The following is a 16,975-nucleotide window of genomic DNA, read 5'->3' as shown; positions in this document are numbered from 1 at the left end:
ATAAAGATATTTAAGCCAAAATAAGCCCCTCCCACTCATATTACAACAGTGGGAAGCCTCAGGGAACTGTTTCTAGGCAAAATTCAAGCCAGCCATGTGGAAAAAAACAGAATTTATGTTTACCTGATAAATTACTTTCTCCAACGGTGTGTCCGGTCCACGGCGTCATCCTTACTTGTGGGATATTCTCTTCCCCAACAGGAAATGGCAAAGAGCCCAGCAAAGCTGGTCACATGATCCCTCCTAGGCTCCGCCTACCCCAGTCATTCGACCGACGTTAAGGAGGAATATTTGCATAGGAGAAACCATATGGTACCGTGGTGACTGTAGTTAAAAAAATAAATTATCAGACCTGATTAAAAAACCAGGGCGGGCCGTGGACCGGACACACCGTTGGAGAAAGTAATTTATCAGGTAAACATAAATTCTGTTTTCTCCAACATAGGTGTGTCCGGTCCACGGCGTCATCCTTACTTGTGGGAACCAATACCAAAGCTTTAGGACACGGATGAAGGGAGGGAGCAAATCAGGTCACCTAAATGGAAGGCACCACGGCTTGCAAAACCTTTCTCCCAAAAATAGCCTCAGAAGAAGCAAAAGTATCAAACTTGTAAAATTTGGTAAAAGTGTGCAGTGAAGACCAAGTCGCTGCCCTACATATCTGATCAACAGAAGCCTCGTTCTTGAAGGCCCATGTGGAAGCCACAGCCCTAGTGGAATGAGCTGTGATTCTTTCGGGAGGCTGCCGTCCGGCAGTCTCGTAAGCCAATCTGATGATGCTTTTAATCCAAAAAGAGAGAGAGGTAGAAGTTGCTTTTTGACCTCTCCTTTTACCGGAATAAACAACAAACAAGGAAGATGTTTGTCTAAAATCCTTTGTAGCATCTAAATAGAATTTTAGAGCGCGAACAACATCCAAATTGTGCAACAAACGTTCCTTCTTTGAAACTGGTTTCGGACACAGAGAAGGTACGATAATCTCCTGGTTAATGTTTTTGTTAGAAACAACTTTTGGAAGAAAACCAGGTTTAGTACGTAAAACCACCTTATCTGCATGAAACACCAGATAAGGAGGAGAACACTGCAGAGCAGATAATTCTGAAACTCTTCTGGCAGAAGAAATTGCAACTAAAAACAAAACTTTCCAAGATAATAACTTAATATCAACGGAATGCAAGGGTTCAAACGGAACCCCCTGAAGAACTGAAAGAACTAAATTGAGACTCCAAGGAGGAGTCAAAGGTTTGTAAACAGGCTTAATTCTAACCAGAGCCTGAACAAAGGCTTGAACATCTGGCACAGCAGCCAGTTTTTTGTGAAGTAACACCGACAAGGCAGAAATCTGTCCCTTCAGGGAACTTGCAGATAATCCTTTTTCCAATCCTTCTTGAAGGAAGGATAGAATCCTAGGAATCTTAACCTTGTCCCAAGGGAATCCTTTAGATTCACACCAACAGATATATTTTTTCCAAATTTTGTGGTAAATCTTTCTAGTTACAGGCTTTCTGGCCTGAACAAGAGTATTGATAACAGAATCTGAGAACCCTCGCTTCGATAAAATCAAGCGTTCAATCTCCAAGCAGTCAGCTGGAGTGAAACCAGATTCGGATGTTCGAACGGACCCTGAACAAGAAGGTCTCGTCTCAAAGGTAGCTTCCAAGGTGGAGCCGATGACATATTCACCAGATCTGCATACCAAGTCCTGCGTGGCCACGCAGGAGCTATCAAGATCACCGACGCCCTCTCCTGATTGATCCTGGCTACCAGCCTGGGGATGAGAGGAAACGGCGGGAACACATAGGCTAGTTTGAAGGTCCAAGGTGCTACTAGTGCATCCACTAGAGCCGCCTTGGGATCCCTGGATCTGGACCCGTAGCAAGGAACTTTGAAGTTCTGACGAGAGGCCATCAGATCCATGTCTGGAATGCCCCACAGCTGAGTGACTTGGGCAAAGATTTCCGGATGGAGTTCCCACTCCCCCGGATGCAATGTCTGACGACTCAGAAAATCCGCTTCCCAATTTTCCACTCCTGGGATGTGGATAGCAGACAGGTGGCAGGAGTGAGACTCCGCCCATAGAATGATTTTGGTCACTTCTTCCATCGCTAGGGAACTCCTTGTTCCCCCCTGATGGTTGATGTACGCAACAGTTGTCATGTTGTCTGATTGAAACCGTATGAACTTGGCCCTCGCTAGCTGAGGCCAAGCCTTGAGAGCATTGAATATCGCTCTCAGTTCCAGAATATTTATCGGTAGAAGAGATTCTTCCCGAGACCAAAGACCCTGAGCTTTCAGGGATCCCCAGACCGCGCCCCAGCCCATCAGACTGGCGTCGGTCGTGACAATGACCCACTCTGGTCTGCGGAATGTCATCCCTTGTGACAGGTTGTCCAGGGACAGCCACCAACGGAGTGAGTCTCTGGTCCTCTGATTTACTTGTATCTTCGGAGACAAGTCTGTATAGTCCCCATTCCACTGACTGAGCATGCACAGTTGTAATGGTCTTAGATGAATGCACGCAAAAGGAACTATGTCCATTGCCGCTACCATCAACCCGATCACTTCCATGCACTGAGCTATGGAAGGAAGAGGAACGGAATGAAGTATTCGACAAGAGTCTAGAAGTTTTGTTTTTCTGGCCTCTGTCAGAAAAATCCTCATTTCTAAGGAGTCTATTATTGTTCCCAGGAAGGGAACCCTTGTTGACGGGGATAGAGAACTCTTTTCCACGTTCACTTTCCATCCGTGAGATCTGAGAAAGGCCAGGACAATGTCCGTGTGAGCCCTTGCTTGAGGAAGGGACGACGCTTGAATCAGAATGTCGTCCAAGTAAGGTACTACAGCAATGCCCCTTGGTCTTAGCACAGCTAGAAGGGACCCTAGTACCTTTGTGAAAATCCTTGGAGCAGTGGCTAATCCGAAAGGAAGCGCCACGAACTGGTAATGTTTGTCCAGGAATGCGAACCTTAGGAACCGATGATGTTCCTTGTGGATAGGAATATGTAGATACGCATCCTTTAAATCCACCGTGGTCATGAATTGACCTTCCTGGATGGAAGGAAGAATAGTTCGAATGGTTTCCATCTTGAACGATGGAACCTTGAGAAACTTGTTTAAGATCTTGAGATCTAAGATTGGTCTGAACGTTCCCTCTTTTTTGGGAACTATGAACAGATTGGAGTAGAACCCCATCCCTTGTTCTCTTAATGGAACAGGATGAATCACTCCCATTTTTGACAGGTCTTCTACACAATGTAAGAATGCCTGTCTTTTTATGTGGTCTGAAGACAACTGAGACCTGTGGAACCTCCCCCTTGGGGGAAGTCCCTTGAATTCCAGAAGATAACCTTGGGAGACTATTTCTAGCGCCCAAGGATCCAGAACATCTCTTGCCCAAGCCTGAGCGAAGAGAGAGAGTCTGCCCCCCACCAGATCCGGTCCCGGATCGGGGGCCAACATTTCATGCAGTCTTGGTAGCAGTGGCAGGTTTCTTGGCCTGCTTTCCCTTGTTCCAGCCTTGCATTGGTCTCCAAGCTGGCTTGGCTTGAGAAGTATTACCCTCTTGCTTAGAGGACGTAGCACCTTGGGCTGGTCCGTTTCTACGAAAGGGACGAAAATTAGGTTTATTTTTTGCCTTGAAAGGCCGATCCTGAGGAAGGGCGTGGCCCTTACCCCCAGTGATATCAGAGATAATCTCTTTCAAGTCAGGGCCAAACAGCGTTTTCCCCTTGAAAGGAATGTTAAGTAGCTTGTTCTTGGAAGACGCATCAGCCGACCAAGATTTCAACCAAAGCGCTCTGCGCGCCACAATAGCAAACCCAGAATTCTTAGCCGCTAACCTAGCCAATTGCAAAGTGGCGTCTAGGGTGAAAGAATTAGCCAATTTGAGAGCATTGATTCTGTCCATAATCTCCTCAAAAGGAGGAGAATCACTATCGACCGCCTTTATCAGATCATCGAACCAGAAACATGCGGCTGTAGCGACAGGGACAATGCATGAAATTGGTTGTAGAAGGTAACCTTGCTGAACAAACATCTTTTTAAGCAAACCTTCTAATTTTTTATCCATAGGATCTTTGAAAGCACAACTATCCTCTATGGGTATAGTGGTGCGTTTGTTTAAAGTGGAAACCGCTCCCTCGACCTTGGGGACTGTCTGCCATAAGTCCTTTCTGGGGTCGACCATAGGAAACAATTTTTTAAATATGGGGGGAGGGACGAAAGGAATACCGGGCCTTTCCCATTCTTTATTAACAATGTCCGCCACCCGCTTGGGTATAGGAAAAGCTTCTGGGAGCCCCGGCACCTCTAGGAACTTGTCCATTTTACATAGTTTCTCTGGGATGACCAACTTGTCACAATCATCCAGAGTGGATAATACCTCCTTAAGCAGAATGCGGAGATGTTCCAACTTAAATTTAAATGCAATCACATCAGGTTCAGCCTGTTGAGAAATGTTCCCTGAATCAGTAATTTCTCCCTCAGACAAAACCTCCCTGGCCCCATCAGACTGGGTTAGGGGCCCTTCAGAAATATTAATATCAGCGTCGTCATGCTCTTCAGTATCTAAAACAGAGCAGCCGCGCTTACGCTGACAAGTGTTCATTTTGGCTAAAATGTTTTTGACAGAATTATCCATTACAGCCGTTAATTGTTGCATAGTAAGGAGTATTGGCGCGCTAGATGTACTAGGGGCCTCCTGAGTGGGCAAGACTCGTGTAGACGAAGGAGGGAATGATGCAGTACCATGCTTACTCCCCTCACTTGAGGAATCATCTTGGGCATCATTGTCATTATCACATAAATCACATTTATTTAAATGAATAGGAATTCTGGCTTCCCCACATTCAGAACACAGTCTATCTGGTAGTTCAGACATGTTAAACAGGCATAAACTTGATAACAAAGTACAAAAACGTTTTAAAATAAAACCGTTACTGTCACTTTAAATTTTAAACTGAACACACTTTATTACTGCAATTGCGAAAAAACATGAAGGAATTGTTCAAAATTCACCAAATTTTCACCACAGTGTCTTAAAGCCTTAAAAGTATTGCACACCAAATTTGGAAGCTTTAACCCTTAAAATAACGGAACCGGAGCCGTTTTAAACTTTAACCCCTTTACAGTCCCTGGTATCTGCTTTGCTGAGACCCAACCAAGCCCAAAGGGGAATACGATACCAAATGACGCCTTCAGAAAGTCTTTTCTAAGTATCAGAGCTCTTCTCACATGCGACTGCATGCCATGCCTCTCAAAAACAAGTGCGCCACACCGGCGCGAAAATGAGGCTCTGCTTATGCTTTGGGAAAGCCCCTAAGGAATAAGGTGTCTAATACAGTGCCTGCCGATATTATTATATCAAAATACCCAGATAAAATGATTCCTCAAGGCTAAATATGTGTTAATAATGAATTGATTTAGCCCAGAAAAAGTCTACAGTCTTAATAAGCCCTTGTGAAGCCCTTATTTACAATCGTAATAAACATGGCTTACCGGATCCCATAGGGAAAATGACAGCTTCCAGCATTACATCGTCTTGTTAGAATGTGTCATACCTCAAGCAGCAAGAGGCTGCACACTGTTCCCCCAACTGAAGTTAATTGCTCTCAACAGTCCTGTGTGGAACAGCCATGGATTTTAGTTACGGTTGCTAAAATCATTTTCCTCATACAAACAGAAATCTTCATCTCTTTTCTGTTTCTGAGTAAATAGTACATACCAGCACTATTTCAAAATAACAAACTCTTGATTGAATAATAAAAACTACAGTTAAACACTAAAGAACTCTAAGCCATCTCCGTGGAGATGTTGCCTGTACAACGGCAAAGAGAATGACTGGGGTAGGCGGAGCCTAGGAGGGATCATGTGACCAGCTTTGCTGGGCTCTTTGCCATTTCCTGTTGGGGAAGAGAATATCCCACAAGTAAGGATGACGCCGTGGACCGGACACACCTATGTTGGAGAAACTAGGCCCCAATAAGTTTTATCACGAAACATATGTAAAAAACGATTAAACATGCCAGCAAACGTTTTAAAATACACTTTTATAAGAGTATGTATCTCTATTAATAAGCCTGATACCAGTCGCTATCACTGCATTTAAGGCTTTACTTACATTACTTCGGTATCAACAGCATTTTCTAGCAAATTCCATCCCTAGAAAAATATTTTAACTGCACATACCTTATTACAGGAAAACCTGCACGCTATTCCCCCTCTGAAGTTACCTCACTCCTCAGAATATGTGAGAACAGCAAAGGATCTTAGTTACTTCTGCTAAGATCATAGAAAACGCAGGCAGATTCTTCTTCTAAATACTGCCTGAGATAAACAGTACACTCCGGTACCATTTAAAAATAACAAACTTTTGATTGAAGAAATAAACTAAGTATAAAACACCACAGTCCTCTTACGACCTCCATCTTAGTTGAGAGTTGCAAGAGAATGACTGGATATGGCAGTGAGGGGAGGAGCTATATAGCAGCTCTGCTGTGGGTGATCCTCTTGCAACTTCCTGTTGGAAAGGAGAATATCCCATAAGTAATGGATGATCCATGGACTGGATACACTTAACAAGAGAAAAGTGGTTTGGAAATAGCAAAGTGCTGCTTGTATTTATGGCCCTATAACTTACAAAAAAAGCAAAGAACATGTAAACATTGGGTAATTCTAAACTCAGGACAAAATTTAGAAACTATTTAGCATGGGTGTTTTTTGGTGGTTGTAGATGTGCAACAGATTTTGGGGGTCAAAGTTAGAAAAAGTGTTTTTTTCCATTTTTTCCTCATATTTTATAATTTTTTTTTATAGTAAATTATATGATATGATGAAAACAATGGTATCTTTAGAAAGTCCATTTAATGGCGAGAAAAACGGTATATAATATGTGTGGGCACAGTAAATGAGTAAGAGGAAACTTACAGCTAAACACAAACACTGCAGAAATGTAAAAATAGCCTTGGTAACAAACGGACAGAAAATGGAAAAGTGCTGTGGTCATTAAGGGGTTAAAGGAAGGCAGAAATAGAATATAAAAGGGCTTAGCCTCTATAGAGCAGACTACCAGGTCTGACAGCTTCTGACAGGGACCTGAGAGACAAAGGGAAGTCGTGCACGCTTACACTGGTTGCCATATGGGGTGTTACACTGGCAGGAGGACAGGGACCTGAGAGACAAAGGGAAGTCGTGCACGCTTGCACTGGTTGCCTAATGGGGTGTTGCACTGGCAGGAGGACAGGGACCTGAGAGACAAAGGGAAGTCGTGCACGCTTGCACTGGTTGCCATATGGGGTGTTACACTGGCAGGAGGACAGGGACCTGAGAGACAAAGGGAAGTCGTGCACGCTTACACTGGTTGCCATATGGGGTGTTACACTGGTAGGAGGACAGGGACCTGAGAGACAAAGAGAAGTTGTGCACGCTTACACTGGTTGCCATATGGGGTGTTACACTGGCAGGAGGACAGGGACCTGAGAGACAAAGGGAAGTCGTGCACGCTTGCACTGGTTGCCATATGGGGTGTTACACTGGCAGGAGGACAGGGACCTGAGAGACAAAGGGAAGTCGTGCACGCTTGCACTGGTTGCCATATGGGGTGTTACACTGGCAGGAGGACAGGGACCTGAGAGACAAAGAGAAGTCGTGCACACTTACACTGGTTGCCATATGGGGTGTTACACTGGCAGGAGGACAGGGACCTGAGAGACAAAGGGAAGTCGTGCACGCTTACACTGGTTGCCATATGGGGTGTTACACTGGCAGGAGGACAGGGACCTGAGAGACAAAGGGAAGTCGTGCACGCTTACACTGGTTGCCATATGGGGTGTTACACTGGCAGGGACCTGAGAGACAAAGGGAAGTCGTGCACGCTTACACTGGTTGCCAAATGGGGTGTTACACTGGCAGGAGGACAGGGACCTGAGAGACAAAGGGAAGTTGTGTACGCTTGCACTGGTTGCCATATGGGGTGTTACACTGGCAGGAGGACAGGGACCTGAGAGACAAAGGGAAGTCGTGCACGCTTACACTGGTTGCCATATGGAGTGTTACACTGGCAGGAGGACAGGGACCTGAGAGACAAAGGGAAGTCGTGCACGCTTACACTGGTTGCCAAATGGGGTGTTACACTGGCAGGAGGACAGGGACCTGAGAGACAAAGGGAAGTCGTGCACGCTTACACTGGTTGCCAAATGGGGTGTTACACTGGCAGGAGGACAGGGACCTGAGAGACAAAGGGAAGTCGTGCACGCTTACACTGGTTGCCATATGGGGTGTTACACTGGCAGGAGGACAGGGACCTGAGAGACAAAGGGAAGTCGTGCACGCTTACACTGGTTGCCAAATGAGGTGTTACACTGGCAGGAGGACAGGGACCTGAGAGACAAAGGGAAGTCGTGCACGCTTACACTGGTTGCCTTTTGGGGTGTTACACTGGCAGGAGGACAGGGACCTGAGAGACAAAGGGAAGTCGTGCACGCTTACACTGGTTGCCATATGAGGTGTTACACTGGCAGGAGGACAGGGACCTGAGAGACAAAGGGAAGTTGTGCACGCTTACACTGGTTGCCTTTTGGGGTGTTACACTGGCAGGGACCTGAGAGACAAAGGTAAGTCGTGCACGCTTACACTGGTTGCCATATGGGGTGTTACACTGGCAGGAGGACAGGGACCTGAGAGACAAAGGGAAGTTGTGCACGCTTACACTGGTTGCCATATGGGGTGTTACACTGGCAGGGACCTGAGAGACAAAGGGAAGTCGTGCACGCTTACACTGGTTGCCTTTTGGGGTGTTACACTGGCAGGGACCTGAGAGACAAAGGGAAGTCGTGCACGCTTACACTGGTTGCCATATGGGGTGTTACACTGGCAGGAGGACAGGGACCTGAGAGACAAAGGGAAGTCGTGCACGCTTACACTGGTTGCCATATGGGGTGTTACACTGGCAGGAGGACAGGGACCTGAGAGACAAAGGGAAGTCGTGCACACTTACACTGGTTGCCATATGGGGTGTTACACTGGCAGGAGGACAGGGACCTGAGAGACAAAGGGAAGTCGTGCACGCTTACACTGGTTGCCATATGGGGTGTTACACTGGCAGGAGGACAGGGACCTGAGAGACAAATGGAAGTCGTACACGCTTACACTGGTTGCCTTTTGGGGTGTTACACTGGCAGGGACCTGAGAGACAAAGGGAAGTCGTGCACGCTTACACTGGTTGCCATATGGGGTGTTACACTGGCAGGAGGACAGGGACCTGAGAGACAAAGGGAAGTCGTGCACGCTTACACTGGTTGCCTTTTGGGGTGTTACACTGGCAGGGACCTGAGAGACAAAGGGAAGTCGTGCACGCTTACACTGGTTGCCATATGGGGTGTTACACTGGCAGGAGGACAGGGACCTGAGAGACAAAGGGAAGTCGTGCACGCTTACACTGGTTGCCATATGGGGTGTTACACTGGCAGGAGGACAGGGACCTGAGAGACAAAGGGAAGTCGTGCACGCTTACACTGGTTGCCAAATGGGGTGTTACACTGGCAGGGACCTGAGAGACAAAGGGAAGTCGTGCACGCTTACACTGGTTGCCTTTTGGGGTGTTACACTGGCAGGGACCTGAGAGACAAAGGGAAGTCGTGCACGCTTACACTGGTTGCCAAATGGGGTGTTACACTGGCAGGAGGACATCCAGGAGCTAACAGTCACCAATACTCTTACTAAGAGGATTTCATGGCTACCTAGAACCCCAGTCCTATCTTGCAGGGAAACTACCCATTACTACCCCTAGTTAACTAGGCAAATAATGACTGGGGAGCAGGGGAAGTGAGAGGGATAATTATAGCTTTGGTGTCTTTGCCTTCTCCTGGTGGCCAGGTGTTGTATTCCCAACAGTAATGAATGAATTTGTGGACTCTCCCTGCCTTTGGAAAGACATTGTTCCTCATTACCGCCTCCCCTCCTGCTCCTTATTGTCACTGTCCCTCTTGTTCCCTAGTATTGTCCCTTGGTATTATCACCCCTCCTAATCCTTAATGCAACCTTCCCACTTTAAGTAAATCAGGACCCCAGCAAGGAAACTGGTGAACATAACGGTCTTACAAAGCAAATATTGTCAGCCTGTTGCTATGGCAACAATAGGGTTAAATCTTGAGTTGATATTGGTTGTTAGAGCAACAATAGCGTAAAATATAAGAGTAACAAACCTGCGTCACCGGGGAGGGTTTGGTCCTTTTTTGCTTCTTCTGAAGAACTGAACTCAGCATCCTCGCGAAATATCCACAGGGAAAGGTCAGGATCAAACACAGGAAGACCTGTGGGGCAGGACACATATTAAGGCAAGTTACAAACTGACAGGAAGCACAATGGTCTATTACAGCGCGCCTGGCAATGCAGAGTTCTTTTTTGCACAGCTGGGTACTTATTAGTGTAAGCACGTTTATACTATTTTACAGTATATACTATATTTAATACATATATATATAGTAACACATGACAGTGACGGATACTATAGCACAGCTGTGTACGGATTAGTGTAAGTACATTTATACTATTTTACAGTATATACTATATTTAATACATATATATATAGTAACACATGACAGTGACGGATACTATAGTACAGCGGTGTACTTATTAGTGTAAGTACATTTATACTATTTTACAGTATATACTATATTTAATGCATATATATATATATATAGTAACACATGACAGTGACAGATACTATAGCACAGCTGGGTACTTATTAGTGTAAGCACGTTTATACTATTTTACAGTATATACTATATTTAATACATATATATATAGTAACACATGACAGTGACGGATACTATAGCACAGCGGTGTACTTATTAGTGTAAGTACATTTATACTATTTTACAGTATATACTATATTTAATACATATATATATATATATAGTAACACATGACAGTGACAGATACTATAGCACAGCGGTGTACTTATTAGTGTAAGCACGTTTATACTATTTTACAGTATATACTATATTTAATACATATATATATAGTAACACATGACAGTGACAGATACTATAGCACAGCTGGGTACTTATTAGTGTAAGTACATTTATACTATTTTACAGTATATACTATATTTAATACATATATATATAGTAACACATGACAGTGACAGATACTATAGCACAGCTGGGTACTTATTAGTGTAAGCACGTTTATACTATTTTACAGTATATACTATATTTAATACATATATATATAGTAACACATGACAGTGACGGATACTATAGCACAGCGGTGTACTTATTAGTGTAAGTACATTTATACTATTTTACAGTATATACTATATTTAATACATATATATATATATATATATAGTAACACATGACAGTGACGGATACTATAGCACAGCTGGGTACTTATTAGTGTAAGCACGTTTATACTATTTTACAGTATATACTATATTTAATACATATATATATATATATATATAGTAACACATGACAGTGACGGATACTATAGCACAGCTGTGTACTTATTGGTGTAAGCACGTTTATACTATTTTACAGTATATACTATATTTAATACATATATATAGTAACACATGACAGTGACGGATAGTATAGCACAGCTGGGTACTTATTAGTGTAAGTACATTTATACTATTTTACAGTATATACTATATTTAATACATATATATATATAGTAACACATGACAGTGACAGATACTATAGCACAGCTGGGTACTTATTAGTGTAAGCACGTTTATACTATTTTACAGTATATACTATATTTAATACATATATATATATATATAGTAACACATGACAGTGACGGATACTATAGCACAGCTGTGTACTTATTAGTGTAAGCACGTTTATACTATTTTACAGTATATACTATATTTAATACATATATATATATAGTAACACATGACAGTGACGGATACTATAGCACAGCGGTGTACTTATTAGTGTAAATACATTTATACTATTTTACAGTATATACTATATTTAATACATATATATATATATATAGTAACACATGACAGTGACGGATACTATAGCACAGCGGTGTACTTATTAGTGTAAGTACATTTATACTATTTTACAGTATATACTATATTTAATACATATATATATATATATATATATATATAGTAACACATGACAGTGACGGATACTATAGCACAGCGGTGTACTTATTAGTGTAAGTACATTTATACTATTTTACAGTATATACTATATTTAATACATATATATATATAGTAACACATGACAGTGACAGATACTATAGCACAGCTGGGTACTTATTAGTGTAAGTACATTTATACTATTTTACAGTATATACTATATTTAATACATATATATATAGTAACACATGACAGTGACAGATACTATAGCACAGCTGGGTACTTATTAGTGTAAGCACGTTTATACTATTTTACAGTATATACTATATTTAATACATATATATATATATATAGTAACACATGACAGTGACGGATACTATAGCACAGCTGAGTACTTATTAGTGTAAGTACATTTATACTATTTTACAGTATATACTATATTTAATACATATATATATATATATATAGTAACACATGACAGTGACAGATACTATAGCACAGCTGGGTACTTATTAGTGTAAGCACGTTTATACTATTTTACAGTATATACTATATTTAATACATATATATATATATATATAGTAACACATGACAGTGACAGATAGTATAGCACAGCTGGGTACTTATTAGTGTAAGTACATTTATACTATTTTACAGTATATACTATATTTAATACATATATATATAGTAACACATGACAGTGACAGATACTATAGCACAGCTGGGTACTTATTAGTGTAAGTACATTTATACTATTTTACAGTATATACTATATTTAATACATATATATATATATATATAGTAACACATGACAGTGACAGATACTATAGCACAGCTGGGTACTTATTAGTGTAAGTACATTTATACTATTTTACAGTATATACTATATTTAATACATATATATATATATATATATATATAGTAACACATGACAGTGACGGATACTATAGCACAGCTGGGTACTTATTAGTGTAAGTACATTTATACTATTTTACAGTATATACTATATTTAATACATATATATATATATATATATAGTAACACATGACAGTGACAGATACTATAGCACAGCTGGGTACTTATTAGTGTAAGTACATTTATACTATTTTACAGTATATACTATATTTAATACATATATATATATAGTAACACATGACAGTGACAGATACTATAGCACAGCTGGGTACTTATTAGTGTAAGTACATTTATACTATTTTACAGTATATACTATATTTAATACATATATATATATATATATATATAGTAACACATGACAGTGACGGATACTATAGTACAGCTGGGTACTTATTAGTGTAAGTACATTTATACTATTTTACAGTATATACTATATTTAATACATATATATATAGTAACACATGACAGTGACAGATACTATAGCACAGCAGTGTAATTATTAGTGTAAGTACATTTATACTATTTTACAGTATATACTATATTTAATACATATATATATAGTAACACATGACAGTGACAGATACTATAGCACAGCTGGGTACTTATTAGTGTAAGTACATTTATACTATTTTACAGTATATACTATATTTAATACATATATATATATATATATATATATAGTAACACATGACAGTGACGGATACTATAGCACAGCGGTGTACTTATTAGTGTAAGTACATTTATACTATTTTACAGTATATACTATATTTAATACATATATATATATATATATAGTAACACATGACAGTGACAGATACTATAGCACAGCGGTGTACTTATTAGTGTAAGTACATTTATACTATTTTACAGTATATACTATATTTAATACATATATATATATATATATATAGTAACACATGACAGTGACAGATACTATAGCACAGCTGGGTACTTATTAGTGTAAGTACATTTATACTATTTTACAGTATATACTATATTTAATACATATATATATATATAGTAACACATGACAGTGACAGATACTATAGCACAGCTGGGTACTTATTAGTGTAAGTACATTTATACTATTTTACAGTATATACTATATTTAATACATATATATATATATAGTAACACATGACAGTGACGGATACTATAGCACAGCTGGGTACTTATTAGTGTAAGCACGTTTATACTATTTTACAGTATATACTATATTTAGCTCTTGTGCTACACCAGTATGTTATGGCACACCTCTAGCTCTTGTGCTACACCAGTATGTAATGGCGCACCTCTAGCTCTTGTGCTACACCAGTATGTTATGGCACACCTCCGGCTCTTGTGCTACACCAGTATGTTATGGCGCACCTCTAGCTCTTGTGCTACACCAGTATGTTATGGCACACCTCAAGCTCTTGTGCTACACCAGTATGTTATAGCACACCTCTAGCTCTTGTGCTACACCAGTATGTTATGGCACACCTCTAGCTCTTGTGCTATACCAGTATGTTATGGCACACCTCTAGCTCTTGTGCTACACCAGTATGTTATGGCACACCTCTAGCTCTTGTGCTACACCAGTATGTTATGGCGCACCTCTAGCTCTTGTGCTACACCAGTATGTTATGGCACACCTTTAGCTCTTGTGCTACACCAGTATGTTATAGCACACCTCTAGCTCTTGTGCTACACCAGTATGTTATGGCACACCTCTAGCTCTTGTGCTACATCAGTATGTTATGGCACACCTCTAGCTCTTGTGCTACACCAGTATGTTATGGCACACCTCTAGCTCTTGTGCTACACCAGTATGTTATGGCACACCTCTAGCTCTTGTGCTACACCAGTATGTTATGGCACACCTCTAGCTCTTGTGCTACACCAGTATGTTATGGCACACCTCTAGCTCTTGTGCTACACCAGTATGTTATGGCGCACCTCTAGCTCTTGTGCTACACCAGTATGTTATGGCACACCTCTAGCTCTTGTGCTATACCAGTATGTTATGGCGCACCTCTAGCTCTTGTGCTACACCGGTATGTTATGGCACACCTCTAGCTCTTGTGCTACACCAGTATGTTATGGCACACCTCTAGCTCTTGTGCTACACCGGTATGTTATGGCACACCTCTAGCTCTTGTATTACACCAGTATGTTATGGCACACCTCTAGCTCTTGTGCTACACCAGTATGTTATGGCGCACCTGTAGCTCTTGTGCTACACCAGTATGTTATGGCACACCTCTAGCTCTTGTGCTACACCAGTATGTTATGGCTCACCTCTAGCTCTTGTACTACACCAGTATGTTATGGCACACCTGTAGCTCTTGTGCTACACCAGTATGTTATGGCACACCTCTAGCTCTTGTGCTACACCAGTATGTTATGGCACACCTCTAGCACTTGTGCTACACCAGTATGTTATGGCACACCTCTAGCTCTTGTGCTACACCAGTATGTTATGGCACACCTCTAGCTCTTGTGCTACACCAGTATGTTATGGCACACCTCTAGCTCTTGTGCTACACCAGTATGTTATGGCACACCTCTAGCTCTTGTGCTACACCAGTATGTTATGGCGCACCTCTAGCTCTTGTGCTACACCAGTATGTTATGGCACACCTCTAGCTCTTGTGCTATACCAGTATGTTATGGCGCACCTCTAGCTCTTGTGCTACACCGGTATGTTATGGCACACCTCTAGCTCTTGTGCTACACCAGTATGTTATGGCACACCTCTAGCTCTTGTGCTACACCAGTATGTTATGGCACACCTCTAGCTCTTGTATTACACCAGTATGTTATGGCACACCTCTAGCTCTTGTGCTACACCAGTATGTTATGGCGCACCTGTAGCTCTTGTGCTACACCAGTATGTTATGGCACACCTCTAGCTCTTGTGCTACACCAGTATGTTATGGCTCACCTCTAGCTCTTGTACTACACCAGTATGTTATGGCACACCTGTAGCTCTTGTGCTACACCAGTATGTTATGGCACACCTCTAGCTCTTGTGCTACACCAGTATGTTATGGCACACCTCTAGCACTTGTGCTACACCAGTATGTTATGGCACACCTCTAGCTCTTGTGCTACACCAGTATGTTATGGCACACCTCTAGCTCTTGTGCTACACCAGTATGTTATGGCACACCTCTAGCTCTTGTGCTACACCAGTATGTTATGGCACACCTCTAGCTCTTGTGCTACACCAGTATGTTATTTCTCACCCCTAGCTCTTGTGCTACACCAGTATGTTATGGCACACCTCTAGCTCTTGTGCTATACCAGTATGTTATTTCTCACCCCTAGCTCTTGTGCTACACCAGTATGTTATGGCACACCTCTAGCTCTTGTGCTACACCAGTATGTTATGGCACACCTCTAGCTCTTGTGCTACACCAGTATGTTATGGCGCACCTCTAGCTCTTGTACTACACCAGTATGTTATGGCACACCTCTAGCTCTTGTGCTACACCAGTATGTTATGGCATACCTCTAGCTCTTGTGCTACACCAGTATGTTATGGCACACCTCTAGCTCTTGTGCTATACCAGTATGTTATTTCACACCTCTAGCTCTTGTGCTACACCAGTATGTTATGGCGCACCTCTAGCTCTTGTGCTACACCAGTATGTTATGGCACACCTCTAGCTCTTGTGCTACACCAGTATGTTATGGCACACCTCTAGCTCTTGTGCTACATCAGTATGTTATGGCACACCTCTAGCTCTTGTGCTACACCAGTATGTTATGGCACACCTTTAGCTCTTGTGCTACACCAGTATGTTATGGCACACCTCTAGCTCTTGTGCTACACCAGTATGTTATGGCGCACCTCTAGCTCTTGTGCTACACCAGTATGTTATGGCACACCTCCGGCTCTTGTGCTATACCAGTATGTTATGGCACACCTCTAGCTCTTGTGCTACACCAGTATGTTATGGCGCACCTCTA

General features: G+C 41.9%; 1 protein-coding gene across 1 annotated transcript in view; it reads right to left on the bottom strand.

The window, feature by feature from the left end:
- LOC128655852 (uncharacterized) overlaps window positions 1-16,975 on the bottom strand; it is a 148,174-nt gene that overhangs the window by 31,809 nt on the left and 99,390 nt on the right. Inside the window, exon 6 of the mRNA XM_053709419.1 lies at window positions 10,200-10,307. Within this exon, the coding sequence (XP_053565394.1) occupies window positions 10,200-10,307 (108 nt within the window). The remainder of the gene's footprint in view (window positions 1-10,199; window positions 10,308-16,975) is intronic.

Source organism: Bombina bombina, chromosome 4, assembly GCF_027579735.1.
Source record: "Bombina bombina isolate aBomBom1 chromosome 4, aBomBom1.pri, whole genome shotgun sequence".
Lineage (NCBI taxonomy): Eukaryota > Metazoa > Chordata > Amphibia > Anura > Bombinatoridae > Bombina > Bombina bombina.
The sequence above is the reverse complement of the archived record's forward strand: the minus strand, read 5'-3'. Positions and strand labels throughout refer to the sequence as shown.